The following is a 19,883-nucleotide window of genomic DNA, read 5'->3' as shown; positions in this document are numbered from 1 at the left end:
GGAGAGCAACACACCAGCCTGTCCCCACGCCTGTGATTACAAACTGGAATCTGAAAGCAGCGGCAGGATGATAATTACAAGTGTGGCTAAAATGTTTTACCAGAAAATAAAAGTTTAGGACCTATAGCAGCACCTACCAATGGCAGCTAAAGGGCTAAGCAGGATTTACTCAGTCTTTTCCTGGAATGGCAAGATGACTGCTTTTTTTTCCCCATGTAGAATTGTCCTAATACATAAAATATAGGAAAAAGCTCTTTCCATCTCTTCCATTTTATGTGTTTCTTCTACCCCATCTGAATTTCTTTAAACAAAACAAAACCAACCCAAACCAGAGTTAAAGGTGAAACTCAGAGGTAATTACTTGCCTAGCATTTGCAAGGCCCCAGGGTTTCTTCACCATTGTAAAAACAAACCCCAACAAAGCACAAATACAGTCCTTAGCTAGACATTCATGTACTAATGTACTTTTTTATTTTTAATTATTTGTGTGTGCTCACGTGTGTGCATGGTGCGAAGTATTTGACAGCAGGTGCATAGGGAACCAGCCAGGCCCTCCGCAGATGCTCCCAGCTGGTTCTTAAACCAGAGACATTCCCCCAGCCCCACATTACACACCTACCCAACAATGATCACAGTGTGAGAGGTCATCTAGCAGGGTTATACCCATTTTAGTAACTACAAAGATTTTTTTTTCAATACATAGTTCAGGCTGAACTTGAACTTCGTGATCCTGTTGCCTCAGCCTCTGGAGAGCTGAAGTTACAGGGACACATCATTATTCAGAGCTAGAAGACATTAGTAACATCCACTGACAACGTCAACCCGTTAATCTAGAGGACCATCTGTTTGTTCCCTAATGTGAAATCATTTTTGCTTGATTTTTTTTAATCCAAACTAGGAATATGTAACTTTTCTCCTGAAAACCAAATTGCTTTTTTTTTTCCCCCCAAAATTGCTTTTTTACAAATGGGATTCTCTGATTTTCTTGTCAGCTTGCTTTAAGGATATCCATGTGTTCAGGATGCTCGCTCGAAGTTTGGCCCACACCAAATGGTTGTTCAACCCAAATATCTGAGCAGCAAACTGGGCGGATCCTTCTGGAGAAAGGATAGTTGAGCAGCCAAGACCTATCAGGAAAGATAGAAAAATGAGTTAGCGGTTTATTTTAGAGATGCATACTAAGCATATAAATATAAAATCATTTTTTAAAAAAACCTGATTTAAAATGTTAGGCTGTGGCTAAAATATGTAATAAAATAATAGATGAAACTGCGTAAAGACACTGAGATTGCATCTTGAAATTTTGAGTATACACGCAGTAGGAAAAGCTTGCAAGGTCTTACCACTGGGCAGCCGAAGGGATGACCACACATCCTGAGCACCCCAGTCTGGCGTGATGGGAGGACAGCTGATAACTGGGTATGCGGTATTACCAGACAGCACTGGGCCCAGACCGTTGCTCCTGCCCGCCACTGCGACAAATACAGTAGGTATGCCGTCCCCTAGGGAGATTGTGAGATAGTTAGGTCCTTTTGTCGACAATAACAGCAGTGAGGAACAAACAATGCAGGGCAGGTTGAGACTGTTGGGTGGATTAAGGGGGACATTGCTGCCAAGCCTGAGGACTTGCTTGGTTGACCTCTGCAACCCATGTGGTAGGATTGACAGTTACAACCGGTAGATGCATCTGTCCACACTTACACAGTAAGAATAAATATAAAGAGAACTTTGAATTTTTGGTAGTCTGCTATGGAAATAGTATCTTCAAGAGATAATGGTCTACAGACAAATTCACAATGCGAGGCTCAACACCGTGTCTCCTAACTGCATAGGAAGCAATGACCGAGGTTGACTGGGTTTGGCCATTTCTGAGATCTACTGTATAAAGGGAATGGCTGGCCCATGGCCTCCTTCTGCTGTTGCTGCTTAGGCTGAGCAAAATGAAGAACCTCAACAGTGGAACAGCTGTCTTTCATGTTGAGTCCTTCTTAACAGGGTGCCCACCAGGAGACTCATATGATTAGAGATTTTGTGGATACTTCCTGAATAACACAGCCCCTGGGTACATGTAGTACAGCACAGCACCCACAGCTCAAGTGTTTAGCGTACTTGAGACTACAGGCTCACTCATTTCTAATATCAAAAACCAATACCAAAAGAGCATACACACATTTCAATCTCTAAGAATTTTGATGTATTCAACATGGGGTCTGACTCTGACTCTGACTCACCTCAAATTTACAGAAATCTTGTTTTATCCTCCCAACTGTTAGGATTACAGGTATGGCACCTACTCCTGTTTTGTTTTTGTTTTTCTCCATGAGACAGAGCTTCCCTGTGTAGCCTTGGCTGTCCTAGACTTGCTTTGTAGACCAGGCTGGCCTCTGCCTCCTGAGTGCTGGGATAAAAGGCGTGCGCCACCACCACGCTTGTACTTTCAGAGGCCAGAAGAGGGTGACAGATTCCCGTATGGCTGGAACCACACATGGTTGTGTAGACCATTTAAAAAGATATATATAATATAAAATTGTAAGTATGCGTGCCTGCAAGAGTTTATGTGCATCACACGCACGCAGGTGGCCAGAGGCCACAGGTTGTTAGACAATAATGGAACTGGAGTTTCAGGCAGCTGTGAGACCCTGAGGTGGCGCTGGGGACCCAGCTGAGGCAGCTCTTCAGCCCCTCCACATTTGTATTTTAAGTCCTTTTCCCTGTTCTTTCATAGGCTTCGAAAGCATCCCTGGAGATAAGTGTAATAAAGGATGCACATGATTTTCCTTGGAACTGTTCTTAATCATTATTATTAAAATATGTATTCCAAAATGTCTTACCCAAATCAGAAATGCCCAAAACTGTCTGGTAATGTTCAGTTTACCTTCATATTCTGCCTTAATCCTCAGAGTTTCATCTGGTCCTTTATGGGCAGATGTCACTCGAAGTTCACATGGAATCCCAAAATTTCCACAAGCCTTCTTAATTTTCTCACAGTGACCAAGGTCAGAAGTTGAACCCATCAGTACTACAACCCTGCACTGGCTGTCCGACTTCAGAAGCAACTGGAAAAGAAAAGAGAAATATGAAAAAGACAAAATGGGTAAATACTCAATGTAACAGAGTCTGTTTCCTCTATTGTTGTGTGTTTGGGGTTGCTGAGCACATACTTTAAATTGAGATAGGGACTGGTTATATAGCTCAGGCTTGCAATCCTACTGCCTTCTGGGTGATAGGACCGTAGGTGTATATCACCTTAGCTGCCTACAGCTAAGACTTATCATCAGACAAATTATGTTATGAAGGTAACAAGCCTCTTAACAGTCAGGGAACAGTAAGGAGTCTTCCAAGGCAGGTTCCAGCACATTCTGTTGAGCCTTCATCGTATAATCAACCAAATGAGGTTATCAATGTAAGTTGGCTGCTTTGAACTCTAAATATACATTAGTTGAAAACAGTCTTCTAAGAAGCGCTTATGATTCACGACGAATCCCATCCAGCTCTCGGTGGCTTCATAGCAGCAACGCCGTAAGAATTAAAGCGACACAGAAACAGGAGTCCAGGTCTCCACGCCAGACTCTGGGAACGCTAGGGTTATCAGAGCTGTGGAGAGGTCTGGCCTATCTGTACGGAAGCCTGGCTGGGAACGTCCTCAAGGTGTTCCTTCCCTTCAAAGTCACCGAAAAAAGATGCAAAACGTCTCTCACATTTTATTTTGGAACAACGGTTTATTATATATATATATATATATACATATATATATATATATATACATACATATATATATATATAAACATTATTACAGGTTTGCTAAAGAATTACCTGCACTCGGTCCGCAACCCACTCAAAGTTTTTCTTTACCATCTGGAGTCCTTCTGGAGTTACTTCTTTGAGGTCACGGTAAGACTAGGAAATAAAACAAAGTTTAGAAGATAACTTTCTCCTGCTACCTTAAAACACCTGCTTCCTTTCTTCAAGTAGAGATTATGACAAGTTTGTATGTGAAAATGCACCTAGATATACAGATGTTTTTTTCAATGAAAAAGTTCAGTCAGTAGCTTTCAGTTAGCTTTCCTTTAAGGTCAAATGCTTTCTTCAGTAGCAATTACAACTGACTTAAGAACTGAAATGTGTATAGACAGGACCTTGCCTTTGCCTTTGTTAGGAGAAATAAAGCCTGACATGGCCCTATCTGTCTCTTAGTCTTGATGTTGTAAAGATACTTATTAAACAAGGGCACTTGTTCCTTTACAGTTTCAGAACCTGAAGATGCTAAATACAAAAATGTGCTTTACAGACTAAAAGCATTGCTTACCACCAAATGAGATGTTGTTGCTTACTTTAGCTGTTTTGGTACTGAAGGCCGAATCCAGGGCCTTGTGCATGCTAAGCAAGTGCCCTGCTACTGTGCTCTATCTCCAGTAGAGACAGGATTCTCCCCCCCTGCCCCCCCACCCCCCAAGACAGGGTCTCTCTGTGTAGCCTTGGCTGTCCTAGACTCACTTTGTAGACCAGGCTGGCCGTGAACTCAGTGATCAGCCTGCCTCTGCCTCCCAAGTGCACCACCACGCCTGGCTGAGACAGGATTTTTAAAAGTAAACATTTACCAGTGACCCAGACTACTATCCTCGCCCCCCTCACCTCTGCCACAGCTCGGCCTCACAGGGTAACAAGCTCAAAGCACGGCATACCTGTTTGTCTTTCTGCTGGCTCCGATCTCCCGCTGGCCAGAGTCTCCAGGAATCATTATCGATAACGTCGGCAAGAACAATCTCTTTGGTGGTTACATCTACACCAAATTCAATCTTCATATCAACCAGCGTACAGTTCTGGGGCAGCCAGGATCGCTCCAGGATTTCAAAAATAGCTTGTGTGGCATGACTCATGATGTCAACTTCAGTCTGGCCTATAACAAGCCCAGCAAAGCAAAACTTTGCGGCAATGAGTTGCTCCTCAGACCACTGAGGGTCATTATTGGCATCATCCTGAGAATGAAATAGCAATATAGTTAATTTTCTCCCAGAACACCCTATGATTCAAGTAATTACCAAGTCGACTTAAAAATTACCGTAATTTGTGTCCTTGTGACCATGTGCACTGCATATGTGAAGATGAGACCGAATTCTAGGTCTTTGGAAAAGCAGCAACGCTGAGCAGCCACTCTAGCCCTAATCAGACCACTTAAAAAAATCATTAGCTAGGTGTGGTGGCCCATGCCCTTAATCCCAGCATTTGGGAGGCAGAGGCAGGAGGATCACTGTGAGTTCGAGGCCAGCCTGGTCTACAAAGTGAGTCTAGGACAGGCAAGGATACACAGAGAAACCTTGTCTCAAAAAACTAAAACAGGAAAAAAAAATCATCACTTTTCTTTTTAGGCCTATGTGTTTTGCCTGTACGCAGGCCATTTGTGCACTATGTGTGCACCTGGTTCCATGGAGGCAGAAGAGGGAAGTGTATACCGTGGGCCTGGCATTACAGGCAGCTGTGAGTAGTCATGTGGGAGCTGAGAAGTGAACCCCGAGCAAGCGCTCTTAACTGGGGAGCCCTCTATCCAGGCCCTAGTCTGTTTATTTTTAATAAGTCTTTTAAGTTATTTAGACAAGCAACTCACTCTAGTTAATGAAATACTTCATTCCAATTTGTCTTCTCCTGTAAAGCAGGCTTTGTGTGTGAATGCTTCACCTGCATGGGTGCGCACTATGTACATCTAGTTTGAAAACAATGCCAATACTGCATTTTTAGGCAGTTAACTGTGTAACTGTTATTCATCATAATTAAATCTGTAAAATCCTAGCACTTGGTAAGCAGAGCTTGAGTATGAGGGCAGCCTGGGCTACACAGAGAAACCTGTCTCATAACAAAAACAAAAATCCTCCCCTCTCCCCGATTATATAAAAACGTGCAGGGTGGCCTTGAAATAGTAACCCTTCCGTGCCCCTTCTCTCCTGTAAATGTTATTTATAAGGAAGTGTGGGTGTTTGCCTGCATGTGTGCACCTGCAGGCCAGAAGACACTGTGAGATTCTTGGAGCTGGACAGTTATGAGCCACCACGTGAGTGTGGGACCCCCGTGGTCCTTTAGAGGAGCGGCCAGGACTCCTGACTGCTGAGCCGCCTCTCCATCTCTTCACTCCTCAGTCACTGGGCAGGAAGACAAATGCGCACCACCAGGCCAACGTGCAGCTAAATATTTCTAAAATGTTAACTTTCTTCTTGATTTCCATTCATTTCAATTTATTTTTATTAATCAACCTTGTCAAAAAACATATTTTCACAGATTCCCCAAACCCGACTTACCATTGCTAATGTAAGTATATATTATTGACATAAATTTCTGTATGACACATGCAATATCAGATGCCTTTTAAAGCAATTACCTTGAAGAACATCTCAACTTTTGGTGGGTAAAACTTATACCCCTCCTGTACCCCAGGGTTTCTTTTGAGAAAAGATCCAGTTGCGATTCTTCGGCAGACCCATTCAATTGGAATCATCTCACATTGGGGCGCAATGAAAGCAGTGTCCCCATATTGCCTGGTAAAAGCAGTTTTGATACCTACACATTGATGATAAAAGAGGGGGGAAAGCAATCAATTTTTCTCTAAAGGTAGAGGCAGCACCTAAAGAACGAATCCTCGCCCTTCTCCCTCTCCACCCGCTCCGATGCAGACCTAGTGCCGTCCAGAGCTGGCTCGTCCCTCTTTCCGGAGTTTCTGGGGTTGAACCCAGAAGGTAAGACCTGCCCCGCAAGGGCTTTGCCTGCTTAGCCAACTCAAAACACCTGTCAAAACTGAATGTCATTGTGTGATTAGAGATGGCTCAGAGGCCAAGAGCGCTTACTGCTGTCCTAGGACCAGAGTTCATCTGCCAGCACACAGCAACTCCAGGGGATCCAGTGTTTCTGGCCTGCTATGGCATGTGCTCAAATGTACACACCCGTATACAGGCATACGTAATTAAGAAACAAAACTCGTAAAAGGTAAACAGGATGTTTTTCTGTTATTTTATCTAAATATCAGACAGTTTCATTTTAACATCACATGGCAAATCTCCCCACTACTGACGGTATACCTTTGTAGAAGGCACGTAAACCATCCAAGAGGCATTAAATTACACCCAAAGCTAACCTGAGTACAGAATTCTCATTTCTACAGTTCATTATTATATTAATCCTTATAGACTGATTTACTTATCAATCAGAACAGCCCAAGATTTAGAAGATGCCTTTTCCAAAGATTATTTAAGCATTAAAAGAAAAGGCATCCATCAGGTAGTATCAGGAATACTGCAGTTACTCCAGCCAATAGCACAGGAAATATGCATTCTTCCATTCTCTTTGACTGTTACTGAAAAGCTAAGCCTGAGAGCTGTTTGGAACGGAAACAATTTTATGTGGTGACCTTGGAAACGAACAACCTTTTTGATAGTAGTTTGACTATATCATACTTAGGGCTGGACAGGTGGATATAGTTAAGACTATTTACTAAGAGCAGAGGAGCTGGGTGTGGTTTACAACCACCTGTAAGTAATTGCAAGGGACTGGATGCTCTGACACCAGAGGGTTCATACACACATTGTGGTGCAGCTGCATACACTTTAGCACATATACATAAAACAGGCTGGAAAACAACAAAACCTCATGACCCAAATAAAAGTAATGTCTATCAGCCGGGCGTGGTGGCGCATGCCTTTAATCCCAGCACTTGGGAGGCAGAGGCAGGCGAATCACTGTGAGTTCGAGGCCAGCCTGGTCTACAAAGTGAGTCCAGGACAGCCAAGGCTACACAGAGAGACCCTGTTTCGAAAAACAAACAAACAAACAAACAAAAAAAGTAATGTCTATTATAAAAGTAAAATTTATTGTAAAATATGTAAAATAAAATATTATAAAAAAAAACCCTAGCTCCCCTTCCTTCAGGTTATTATTTAGGGCTGCCAACACCAGGAAGGCCTCTTTGGAAGTTACACTGATGACTCCCGGGACTGATAAAGATTGTAGCAAGCTGTTGGTTACTTTCTCTAAAACTCTTTTCTCTGTGGGAGGTGGTGGTTTGAGCACTTGGTTCCTAGTTGGTGAAACTCCTTGAGAGATGTGGCCTTGTTGGAGAGAGTCTGTCCTCGGCACAGGCTTTGATGTTTCAAAAGCCCAAGTTGTTCCCAGTTAGCTCTCTGCCTCCTGCTTGCAGTGTAAGCTCTCAGCTACTGCTCTGGCGCCTTGCCTGTTTGCCTTGGTCGCACTAACAGCAAAGTAACTAAGACAGTGGGTAATAATGGAGACTGAATTCAACTCAGGCTCTGTGCATGCTAAGCAAGTACTGTAATCCCTGGGCTATCCCCAGCTCAGGGGTTTTATGAACTAGACCACCACCACTTCCCAAATGGTGAACTGTTCTAGAGACCCTTAACACAGCCACCTCCCAGACTTAAGAGCCGGCTACCTGCTTTTGATGTGATGAAACACACCAGAAGTATAATATGTTCTTGCTCCAAATAATTTCTCCCCGTGAAAACAAGCAATATGAAAGACACAAAGGGAAGCACTCACCGGCCTCCTGCAACAACTGAAAAACGCAGCTGGTGGTCTTATTGGAGATGGCAGCTTTGCCTTCCAGGTGATTCTTTCTAGCGGCATTTCCTGCAGTAATCTGGTCCTTGGACTGCAGGAGCACTCTTCCTGGATTATCTAACAACTCATAGACTTCTTTTGTTTTACCCTCATAGAGTTTTTTCCCGATGTTCAGTACTGTGGAGATAGAATTATATCAGATTCCAAGAACTGTCCCAAATATTGAAGAATCAGCTAAAATGTTGAATCACTGCATAAACAGTGATTAATATCAGTAAAAGTTAATAAAAACCATTTGTAGAGAACTTTATACCCTAAGGTATTTTTCACATATATCATCACGTAATTTTGTGTTTGGAGGTGGCCTGGGTGGGGTGCCCTCCACCCCCGCAGGCAGCTGGGAGAGTCATGATAGCAAGTAAACTGACCTTGCCCCTAGTCAGCTGCAGCACTGGGGAGGGCCATGAGGTGGCGGGGCGGTGGGAAGGGCGGTGGTGGTTACTGGCTGACCCAGGGCTAAAGGATCCTCTATACAGGGTAGGACACAGTACTGATGGTATCACAGAAGCCAGAGATCTCAGGCCAGACACATTTCAACGCAAATGAAGATGTGTGAACAGAGGGACATACTGTGGATACAGTGACATACTACAGCTTCCATGAGATTTTTTTTTGCTTTGTTTTTTGTTGTTGTTTGTGCTTTTATTTTGGGGGAGATTGAGGGTGAAGAGCAGATATGAGGGGACAGGAAGATGAACAGGACTGGGTGCAAAATGTGAAACTCACAAGGAATCAAAAAGTGGAAAAAAACCCCCCCCAAAACCCCAAGGCTCACAAAAGTTGAGCTCTGCATATGCAGAGCTATAAATGTTCCAAATCTTCTGATAGCAACACCATGCTTTCTCTACTATCAGCTTGTCTTTGAGTGGAAACAACTAAAATTAATGTAACTGTACCAGTATTATTTTGTAACACAACTATAATACATTACTTAAACTAACTTACAGGAGAAAAATGCTCCCCCCCCCCCCCTAGTATACTAATGGGAAAATTCAGAACAATAGAGGCAGTGACGGGGATCATAGCTCAGTGAAGGTTGGGCTGTGGGGGTGTTGTCAGGTCATAGCCTAATACTTTCAAGGTCTAGGTTGAAAGTCTAATACAAAAGGAAAAACAAACAAAACCAAACCCCAACCCAAGAAATTTTTATGATGTTAAAGTCTGAAGGTGGTCACACCCCCACTAGGCATGGGGGCAACAGGAGGCTCACCTCTGTGTACATTTCCATTAGCCTGCTTGCTCAATCCTTGGCCATCAGTGCCCTCTTTACTGAGGACGTAATGGAAGAAGTGAGCACAGTACAAAAGCATTTTTTTTTCCTCCCCCCCCCCCCCCCCCCCCCGAGACAGGGTCTTAACTCCATAGGCCCGGCTAGCCTGGAATGCCCTTTCTAGACCAGGCTAACGTGAAACTCAAAGATTAATCTGCCTTCCACTGTGATTAAAGATGTGGATCACCAGACCAGACAAAAGCACCCAATTTTTATGTTAGTCACAAGACCTAGGGAACACTGCACTTCTACACTAGAATGATTTACACGAAAATCAAAAGTAAGCGAAGTTTAAAGGCGCAGGGAGCTGCTCGTGTTCCCAGAACACACAGATCCAAGGACTTCTCCAGCGTGTGCGCCAGGCACAGCAAGTGACATGTAGTTTCTGCCCTCAAGGGACCTACGCCTTGAAGGAAGCTGGCAATAAATAACAAGTCCTAATAAAAAGAATACAAAGTAGAGACTATGGGATCCTGTATTCACAGTTGGGCCACCTTTCGCCAGAGGAGTCTAGAACAAAGTAAAAGCTGGATGGAGAACTGAAAAAATGACCAAAATTTAACAAGGGGCAATTTAAAGAGGCAAGACCAAGTTGCACAAGCGTAGAGCAGGCCAGCACGGCTAAGCACTTAGTGCTTAGTGACATGCAGATTGGTAGTGGTGAAACAGCAGCCAAGCAGGTAGAACGAACAGCAAATAACAGTTAGCTGGGAGGTCAGCCTGTTCCACATAGTTCTAGAACAGGCAGTCACATCAGGAGACCCTATATGGAAAAAACCAAACCAAAACACAGAACAAACCTGAAGAGTTGCTCAGGTCACACCAGCAGCTGGCACAGGAAACCAAGTGTCCAAGAAGAAAATCAATGGCCTATCACTGGTCCAGTGTACTTAGAACAGATGCAGGAGGCAGTCCCGGTGGACCACATTTTACTTGTGATGGACTACGGGAGTGGGGTGGGGTGGGGGTGTAATTGGCCACAACCATGTACGCCAACCTCTGCACTGGAACAATCTGTTTCTGGAATGTTATTTTTACAACCCCCTACTTACACAATAAACTGACTCTTTGGCCCAAACTACCCAGAGAGATAATTTTCTTATTATGAGAAAACCTAACTTCTGGTAGCACTGACGTGTTTATCAAGCTTTCTTATGGTTTAAAATGGTAAAACAAAAACAAAAACAAAAAACAGGGCATTTTGTAAAAACTTAATACACCATTCAAAGCTACTGGCCTTTGGGTATCTGAGATCACAACCCTAGTTAGCACTAAATAGGTGTAATTTTTCTTTTCCCCCCAACTATGCTAACTTTGATTCTGGGTTGGCCCTAGTGATGAGTAATTTGGCTAATAGTTGCCTCTGATTTACAGGGGGAATCACCATCGGTCTAACCTAATGTCCAGAAGAATTAACAAGGTTTAAAAAAACCCCAAAGGTGAGAGCTCCAGTTTGAGCTCTAAACTTATTCCTCTGTTTCCCTTCTAGAACTTTTAAGTTATTTGTATTTCAAGTCCAATTCCCAGTCCCTCTGAAAACCTCCATGCTAGGCCTGACACACTGGTGCCTTCTATTTAGTTCACTCCTCCCTCACCTTGCCTCATCCGCCATGTAGAGTTGACCAGACAACCACAGGGCAGCTAAGTACTAAAGAAAGAACAGCGGACAGACTCAAGATAGATTTGATTTGAAAGACATTAGAGTTTTAGTCAAGTCTTGTATTTAAGCCGGGTGGTGGTGGCACATGCCTTTAATCCCAGCACTTGGGAGGCAGATGCAGGTGGATCGCTGTGAGTTCAAGGCCAGGCTGGTCTACAAAGTGAGTCCAGGACAGCCAAGGCTACACAGAGAAATCCTGTCTTGAAAAACCAAAAAGGAAGAAAAACAAAAAACAAAACAAAACAAACAAACAAACAAAAAAAACCCCAAAAGACTTGACTTGGAAAGATGAAACTGCTCTTGCCTATAAGACCCAAAGTCAGTTCCCAGAGCCACACTGTATGGCAGCTCACATTCAACTGTATTCCAGCTCCAAGGCAGGGCCTGGTCTCCATGAGCATCTGTGCATACGTGCACATATGCACACAGATACACAGTAAAAGAGAGATGGCTCAGCAATTAAGAACATTTACTGTTTTGCAGAGGATCCAGGTTCAGTTTCCAACATCTACATAGTGGCTCACAACCACTCTAAAGTCTAGATCTGGTCTCCGTCTTCTGACCCTTGTCAGCACCAGGGGCACATGTCACATGTGGTACACACAAGTATAGGCAGGCAACACCCAGAAGCTCCCCCTCCCCCACAATTAACAGCCCTTTAAAAAAATATAAAAATTTAAACAGACTAAAATAAAGCCATGCACCTGTGATCCCAGCTGGGGGAGAAGCAAATGTTCAAGTCCAGCTTCTGCTACACAGTGAGTTTGGTCCAAATCTCAAACAGACGAGGCTAAGACGAAATTAAGCAGGCAAACTAAACGTTTCCACCTACCATTCTAAATTTTACATTGATTATTCATCACCTAGCCTCTGTGACTTTAAATGAGTACAAAAAATATAGGAGGCTTGGAGCCCAGTCCCAATTCATACATCTATGAAACACTCCTGTATCTAAGGCTCAGAGAACGCTGTGGAAGAGGGGCTGGAAAGATTGCAAAAGCCAGAGAAACAGGGAGTTTACTGTTCAAATGTGAGCTGAGCAAGGAAGGCACCAACGGACATGCCAAAGTGGATGGAGAAAAAGAGGTATAGGCAACTGAGGAAATCTGGAGTCAGGAAAGGTGGTCTTCCCCAACACCAGTTGGTTGCCATGTGCCAAATGGTCAGCCCTGAAGACAGAGGTACAAATAACGTTATAAGGCCATGTAGGTTGTTCTTAGGAATGTACAGATATATACACACATGCATACATATATGCACGCATTAACAGTAAATAGAAAGAGGCCATGAATTTCAAGGTGAGTGGGCAAAGTGTCTACGGGAGGGCGGAAAGGAAGAAATGTAATTATAATCTCAAAAACGAACTGAAAAGAAAATATAAGGGAAGCATATACGTAAAGTATGACAATGTTAGAGATTAATAAGCAAGCCGAGCATGCCTTTAATGTCAGCAAGTACTGGGAGTTCCAGGCTAGCCTAGGCTACCCAGAGAGACCATGTTTCAACAGCACACACATACCAAGCTCAACCCTAGAAATTAACAGACTGACGAGGTTTGAGATTGTTTCATGGACTGAATTTTAAGCCTGAAAAACGGCTTCTCAGGAAGCATAAAAGCCCCATCTTAAGTCCTCTAACTCCAGTTCCAGGTAATCAGACATCCTGGTCTAGGATGGGTACATTCCAGACCCAAATGTACCAAACACTCACATATAAATGGAGGGAAAAAAAAAAAACAGATGGAGCAAAGAGGGAAAATTCTAGAGTTTACCAGTTTAGAAGTACAGAGCCAGGCAAGGTGGTGCATGTCTGATTTAATCCCAGTGCTTGGTACAAAGTGAGTCCAGGATAACAAAGGCTACAGACACTCTGTCTCAAAAAACCAAAAAGTAGAAAAAGAAAAGAAAGAAAACCCAAAAAGTATAGGTACCCTGATCTCAGAAAAATTCTGGCACCAAGCACCAGTTTTATGGAGCTATATAACCAAAATGTCAGGGGTGTTTTCTTTTGCTTTCCATAGGCAGGAAAAGTGTGCTAGGGTGTCGACACAATTTACTTCATTATTAATCTAGAGACTTGTGTTGTGGTCCAGGGCCAGTGTTTTATTAATATAAAAGGCACAAACTATTTTTCCCGAGGCTCTTACCATGCAGGGACAAAAGTTTATCTTAACTGCAAATCTATCAAATAAATCATGACAAGGAAACCGTTTGCCTTCAATTTTGGCGCTCTCCAAAGTTGTCACGGCATCAAAGACTACTAGTTATTGCTATTACCGATCGTTACTAGCACACAACCGTAATCCCAAATCAGCACTCGACCAAAACTAAAAGTCTGGACCTACTTTTACAGAATTAAATTCCTAACTTTTCAGCAAAAGAAATGATTGACATACTAGTCTTATCAGAATAGACAATAAAAATTCTGCTCGCCTTTCTTGATTGTGTATATCTACTTATCACAAAGTTTCCAGGAACTTCTGTAGTTCCTGGCCTTTTCTCCTCCGGAGTATCTTTCCACTCTCCTGCTTTACTCCTGTCTCGGGCCATTTCTGGGTATCTGGGGAGGCCCCGGGTGCTTCGTGTCCCAACGCACGTCTCCCTGCGCTTGGACCACGTGTGCGGGCTCCGGGCTTCAGAAGCAGTCGCGGAGAAGCGGGCCGGGCACCACGCCAGGAGGATTGCAATCCGACCCCGGGGCTGAGCGTGTCCGCGCCAAGCATGCTAGCTCTCTAGGGTTGGGTGACCCTACGAAAGCTGGTTACTCACCCTCAGCTGTCGCCATTATCCTAGGCTGGTTGGAAGTGCACACCGCGCGGGAAAGAGAGGCGGCCTTCTAGAAAACAAGCGAGATCACCGAGGGTCAGGGGGCGGGGAAGGGAGGTACTAGTTACAGACACGCCCCAGGCGACAGCGGATCTGGCTGCTCTGGGCACTGGATTCGAGTCCCTCCCCCCTCCGTCCCCCTCCCCTTCCTCCTCCTCCTCCCCTCCTTCCCCCCTCCCCATCAAGGCTTCCTGCCGCGCAGGCGCGGTGACGCGTCACCCTCTTCCGGGAGGCCCCGCCCCCGGCAGTGAAAAATTGGCGCGCAGGCTGCTGCCCCTTCCCGGAGCGTACCAAGTCCTGACGGCCGGGGGAAGGCGTGCGAACAGGAGCCCGCACGACTCAAATCTCCCGAGGGATAAACACGATTAGCTGCGCTACTCTCTTCGCCTACGACTTGAGAGCGGGAAAGTGAGGAAGACTTCCACGTGCAGGGCGACTAGCTTTCCCGACCTCTCCCGCGGACTAACCCCACCCCCTTGACATCGTAGCTCCGCCCCCGCCCCTTGCCCTAGCTGATTGGCGGGGGCTGGAGGCCGAGCTGGTCACGCCCCCTCTGGAGGCACGCGCAGTAGCGAGGATCTAACCCGCGGCGAAGGAGGAGGCAGTGTGTCGCTCAGCTTCTGAGGCGTACTATAGCGGAGCGGACAGCTGGTTGGTGCTTGGACCACGCCGCGGCCGCAGGTCCCAACACGTGCTTTTCGGCGGCGCCATGGAACTGGAGGAGTTGGGGATCCGTGAGGAGTGTGGCGTGTTCGGGTGCATCGCTTCTGGAGAGTGGCCCACGCAGCTAGATGTGCCGCATGTGATCACTCTGGGACTCGTGGGGCTGCAGCACCGGTAAGCAACAGGATGAGGAGTGGGGGTGGAGAGGCAAGTATCTGCACAGCTCCGCGTGATGAGCCGCGTCCAAGCTCTCACGGGCTATGGAGACCGCAAGACTAAGAAGGCTTGCTCTGGACCTGGAGGGTGGATATCACGAATCAGGACCAGAACCTGCGCAGGGCATAGACCAATTGGGGGTGGGGTACACCTTGCCCGCCTAGATATTAACCTAGCATTCCTCCCTAATGTTCCTTACTGGTTAACTGCAAGAATGTGCACCTCTCCCGCGGGTTTGTTAGGCAGGAGTTGACTTACACTAGCCAGGCTGGGAAGGAATTGTTCCGTTCTCCTTGAACCTAGAGCTGTTTTTTTGAGGTAAGCTTCTGTAGGGTGGCGGCGGCTCTTGAAGGTCCTGCGACACTTGAAGTGGTTTTGCGCCTGGCTTTCGGCTTGCGGGAGCTTTGTTTGCAAGGAAGGGCAGAGCTATTGAGCAGCTTGTCAGCCTGCATAGCAGTTACAGGTTTGGGGCTCTTGAGTTTGAAAGTAGTTATAGCTATGGGATCATGGGGAATCTAGTGGTCAGACCCAGGGAAACAGGACTAGTTCGTATTCAGAGTGAGCCATAGCAGTAGTAGAGATCAGATACATTAACTTAAGTCAGAGAGTGAACTTTTAGTAATAAATGAAAACAGTAAGAGTCAGTATCTAACACCCTTTTTTAAAGGGGAGAAGTAGTGGGGTTTTTTGTTGTTGTTGTTTGGTTTGGTTTTTCGAGACAGGGTTTCTCTATATAGTCTTTGCTGACCTGGACTCACCAGGCTGGCCTTGAACTCACAGAGTTCTGCTTGCTTCTGCCTTCCAAGTGCCGGCTGACAGGAGTAGTGTTTGATGTCAAGATACACATTTACTTGGGAAAACTGAGAGACTGTAGGTTTTTGATTTTTTTTTTTTTTTTGAGGTAAAAAAATCCCCTGCTTCCATAATCCTTCTGTTTCTTACCGCTTGACTTAACTGGCAGTTAGTCTAAATCTGCTGAAGGAAACAGTACAGTACAAGCTAGGGTTTTGCAGGTCTCCCGAAACTATCACAAAGTTTCGTAAGATAATACAGTAGCAACAGCTTCTAGAACAGAGCTTATCAGCAATGTGGGTGCCACATGTAAAAAAGGCATCCCTATCCGGGCATGGTGGTGCACTCCTTTAATCCCAGCACTTCGAAGGCAGAGGCAGATGGATCGCTGTGAGTTCCAGGCCAGCCTGGTCTACAAAGCAAGTCCAAGACAGGCAAGGCTACACAGAGAAACCCTGTTTCTCTTAAAACAACAACAACAACAACAACAACAACAACAACATAAATACCTAATGGTTACCTTTCCCTCACCAAACCTAACTTAGAGGTAGCCTTTTTACAGAGTTCTCGATCTTTGAATTTGAGTTTCATATTCTGTATACACCTTGTTTATTAAAAAAGCATCTGGGGTCAGAGCTGGGTGTGGTGGTGTATGCCTTTAGTCCCTGCAGAGGCTGGCTGATCTCTGAGTTCCGAGGCCAGTCTGGTCTACAAAGAGAGTTCCAGAAAAACCAAAACCAACCAACCAACCAACCAAACAGAAAAGCATCTGGGGTGAATCAACACACACACAAATTTTAACTGGAGTAAGTCTATCTTGTGTAATTATGGCTTGACCTGTAATAGAGTTCTCATTTTAAACATTTACAAGTTGAGCAGGTTGGAATTACGTACTTAGAAATACACACCTATGTAACAACAAATAATGAGAAAGGAAGGGTATGTGGGGGGATTTGTAGGAGGAAGGGAAGGGAAAATGATGTAATTATATTAAGCTTTAAAAATTGTTAAGAGCTGGGAATGTGCAGGACACTTGCCTAGCTTGGTGGTAGCCCAAGGTTCAATCCTTAATACAAAGGAAAGGGGGATATTCAAAAGATTATGTATATAACCCAAACAAGAAATTTAAATGTGATTCTGATAAGCAGTGGTCTATAGTACTTTCAGATGTTATTTTGATTATTCCTTTAAGAGCAGTGGGAATGGATCTAGAGAAATTTAGAGAACAGATGAAAGTGACTCCATCTTTTTCTTTTTCTTTTTCTTTTTTTGGTTTTTTGAGACAGGGTCTCTCTGTGTTAACCTTGGCTGTCCTGGACTCGCTTTGTAGACCAGGCTGGCCTCGAACTCACAGCGATCCACCTGCCTTTGCCTCCCAAGTGCTGGGATTAAAGGCATGCGCCACCACGCCCGGCCGACTCCATCTTTTTCTTAACTGTTTACATTTTGGTCAGTTACTCAGAAAGTTCTCCTTATTCCTCGTTTGTCTTTTTCTTTAAATGTGCACTGGAAGAAAAAGAAGCTTTAAAAAAAAATTGTTTGGACCTTGGGGGTGGGAACTTCGTGTAGGGGACTATATGGTGTATTTTTCTTTTAAAATTAACTACAGCTTGCCAGCTGTGGTGGCCCATGCCTGGAATCTGCAGCACTAGAGAGGCAGAGACAAACTGATCTCTTGAGTTTGAGACCACATAGCAAGTCCCGGGCCAACCAGAGCTACAGTGAGATCCTGTCTGAATAAACAAATAAATAAATATACATCTCAATTTCTAGTTCCATGCTCCTGTGTTACTATGTTTCCTATAGTTGCTTTTATTTTTTATTTTTATTTTTTGGTTTTTCGAGACAGGGTTTCTCTGTGTAGCCCTGGCTGTCCTGGACTCGCTTTGTAGACCAGGCTGGCCTCGAACTCACATTGATCCACCTACCTCTGCCTCCCGAGTCCTGGGATTAAAGGCGTGCGCCACCACCGCCCGGCTCCTATAGTTGCTTTTATATGAGATAACGATGTAGTTAGATAGTATAAGACCAATAAAGATAAGATGTATTAGGTCTATCAATGGCCTGTACTATATAGTGGGGTGTATAATTTCAGTACTGTCAAACACAGCAAGAGTTGTCTACCAAAGAGGGAGGGAGGAATGGCTTTAGCAGGATGGCTATTTAACTAAACCAAGCAAACCTTTGTTAGGGGACTAGTGTTGAAAATAGGACTGTGCTGTTTCTTTTTTTTTTCTTTTGAGTGGCAGCGATGAGCTAGTTTCTGGGGGGGACAAGCATGCTAGAAAACAGATTTAGGATTTTTCGTGAATAAGCTTGGCATTACCTAGCTCTCGGTACAAGTCCTAGGCAAGGCAAAAGTTTAACTTAGAGCAACATCCTTACCATTTGGTGAAACTGACTTTAATTGGGGAAAAGAAAAATCAGTGGAACACCCTTATGTTTAGAAGATATAATTGCTTGCTACCCTGACACAGTAGGTCAGGGCCAAAGGAAATTAAGAACACATTTTTTGAGGGATACTGTGCTCAGGAGTGTACAGGGGTTGCACACTAGCTGAGCACAGACTGTGCTACTGAGTTACACACCCAGCCCAGGAACAGATGAGTGCCGATGGCACTGAACATGGGAGCATTAAAACCTGAAACCTAGAGAGGGGATGCCAAGCAAACATGTAGTAGAGTAATAGACAGCTTCGCCATAAAAGACGTAGTTCAGAGCCGGGTGGCAAACTGTTAGTCCCAACACTTGGGAGGCAGAGGCAGGAAGGTCTCTGAGTTCCAGGCCAGTCTGGTCTACAGAACAAGTACCAGGACAGCGAGGGCTACACAGAGGAGTCCTGTCCCGAAATACCAGAAAGGGGGAGGGGGATTAGTTTATTGTAGAAGCCTCCATTTTTACTTCTCTCATGAAGATGTGCTCACATTAGATTCATATAGCCACCAGATACTGTGTGGATTTGTGTAGGGGAATGTTAATTCAGAACATGGCTGCTCTGGCAGGAGATCGCACCCAAAGATCTTCTAGGTCTGCGTGATCCAGCTGGAATGCAAGCAGATCTGAGTTCAAGGCCAGCCTGGTATAGAGCAACTATCAGGTAAAGAAAAGTTTAGGTCTAGGCGTGCCTTTAATCCCAAACAATGGAGGTAAAGTTAGTTTGTAGAAGGAAGCAGCCATGTTTCTTTTACAGGTTTGAAAATATCAGGTCTAGTAGTTTGCAGAGTTCTGAACAAAGCATATGTCTCTGTGGGTCACTTTAGTCTCTAAATCATTGTCACATCTTACGAAGAGGAGAATGGTCTGGACTTGTATACAGTTTCATAAAAGGAATTACTAGACACATCCTATGAACCAGCTGCTTAAAGGTTCTTTGTGTAGCCGGGAATAGTGGTGCACACCTTTAATCGGTAGGCAGAGGCAGGTGGATCCCTGTGAGTTCGAGAACAGCCTGGTCTACAGTGGGAGTCCAGGACAGCCAAGGCCACAGAGAAACCCTGTCTCGAAAAACAAAACAAAACAAAGGTTCTTTGTGTAGTGGGGGTATGGTTTGTTCTCCAAAGGTGTGTGTGGGATGTGGTCCTCAGTGGCAATACTGTACCAGTCTGTATCTTTTAAGAGACAGACTTTACAGGAAAGAGATTGGTTAGGCATTGTGGATTAACTGTGGTCTGACTGAGTAAGTTCTCTGAGAGTAAATTGTCATAAAAGAGTAAGCCTGGCCCTTGAGTTTTTTCGGCAGTCTGTCCAACTATGCTTTTCTTCTCTTCCCTGGTCCCTCTTATACTTGACCTTTACCATGAAGTCACCCACATTGAGGTCCTCACCAAAAGCTGAACTTATG

The 19,883-nt window shown here is 44.6% G+C and overlaps 2 protein-coding genes across 3 annotated transcripts in view; one reads left to right on the top strand and one right to left on the bottom strand.

Moving 5' to 3' along the window:
• Positions 1-442: 442 nt before the first annotated feature.
• Positions 443-14,804, bottom strand: PAICS (phosphoribosylaminoimidazole carboxylase and phosphoribosylaminoimidazolesuccinocarboxamide synthase). Of its 2 annotated transcripts, XM_084760521.1 has the most exons (9): positions 14,663-14,804; positions 14,315-14,381; positions 8,536-8,733; positions 6,368-6,546; positions 4,683-4,976; positions 3,814-3,897; positions 2,876-3,056; positions 1,344-1,502; positions 443-1,127 (listed from the first exon to the last, which is right to left on the bottom strand). In XM_084760521.1, the coding sequence occupies exons 2-9, from the start codon at positions 14,328-14,330 to the stop codon at positions 961-963; spliced, it is 1,278 nt and encodes a 425-aa protein (XP_084616647.1). In that variant the 5' UTR covers positions 14,331-14,381; positions 14,663-14,804; the 3' UTR covers positions 443-960. The 2 variants fall into 2 exon arrangements, with proteins under 2 accessions (XP_084616647.1, XP_084616646.1); XM_084760520.1 differs by lacking the exon at positions 14,663-14,804 and having other exon boundaries at positions 14,315-14,531.
• A 133-nt stretch (positions 14,805-14,937) lies between these two features.
• The window catches only part of PPAT (phosphoribosyl pyrophosphate amidotransferase), a 38,028-nt gene continuing 33,082 nt past the window's right edge, over positions 14,938-19,883 (top strand). The window contains exon 1 of the mRNA XM_084760515.1: positions 14,938-15,208. Within this exon, the coding sequence (XP_084616641.1) occupies positions 15,081-15,208 (128 nt within the window). The 5' untranslated portion in view covers positions 14,938-15,080. The remainder of the gene's footprint in view (positions 15,209-19,883) is intronic.

Source organism: Acomys minous (assembly GCF_964271855.1).
Source record: "Acomys minous genome assembly, chromosome: 15".
Classification (NCBI taxonomy): domain Eukaryota; kingdom Metazoa; phylum Chordata; class Mammalia; order Rodentia; family Muridae; genus Acomys; species Acomys minous.
The sequence above is the reverse complement of the archived record's forward strand: the minus strand, read 5'-3'. Positions and strand labels throughout refer to the sequence as shown.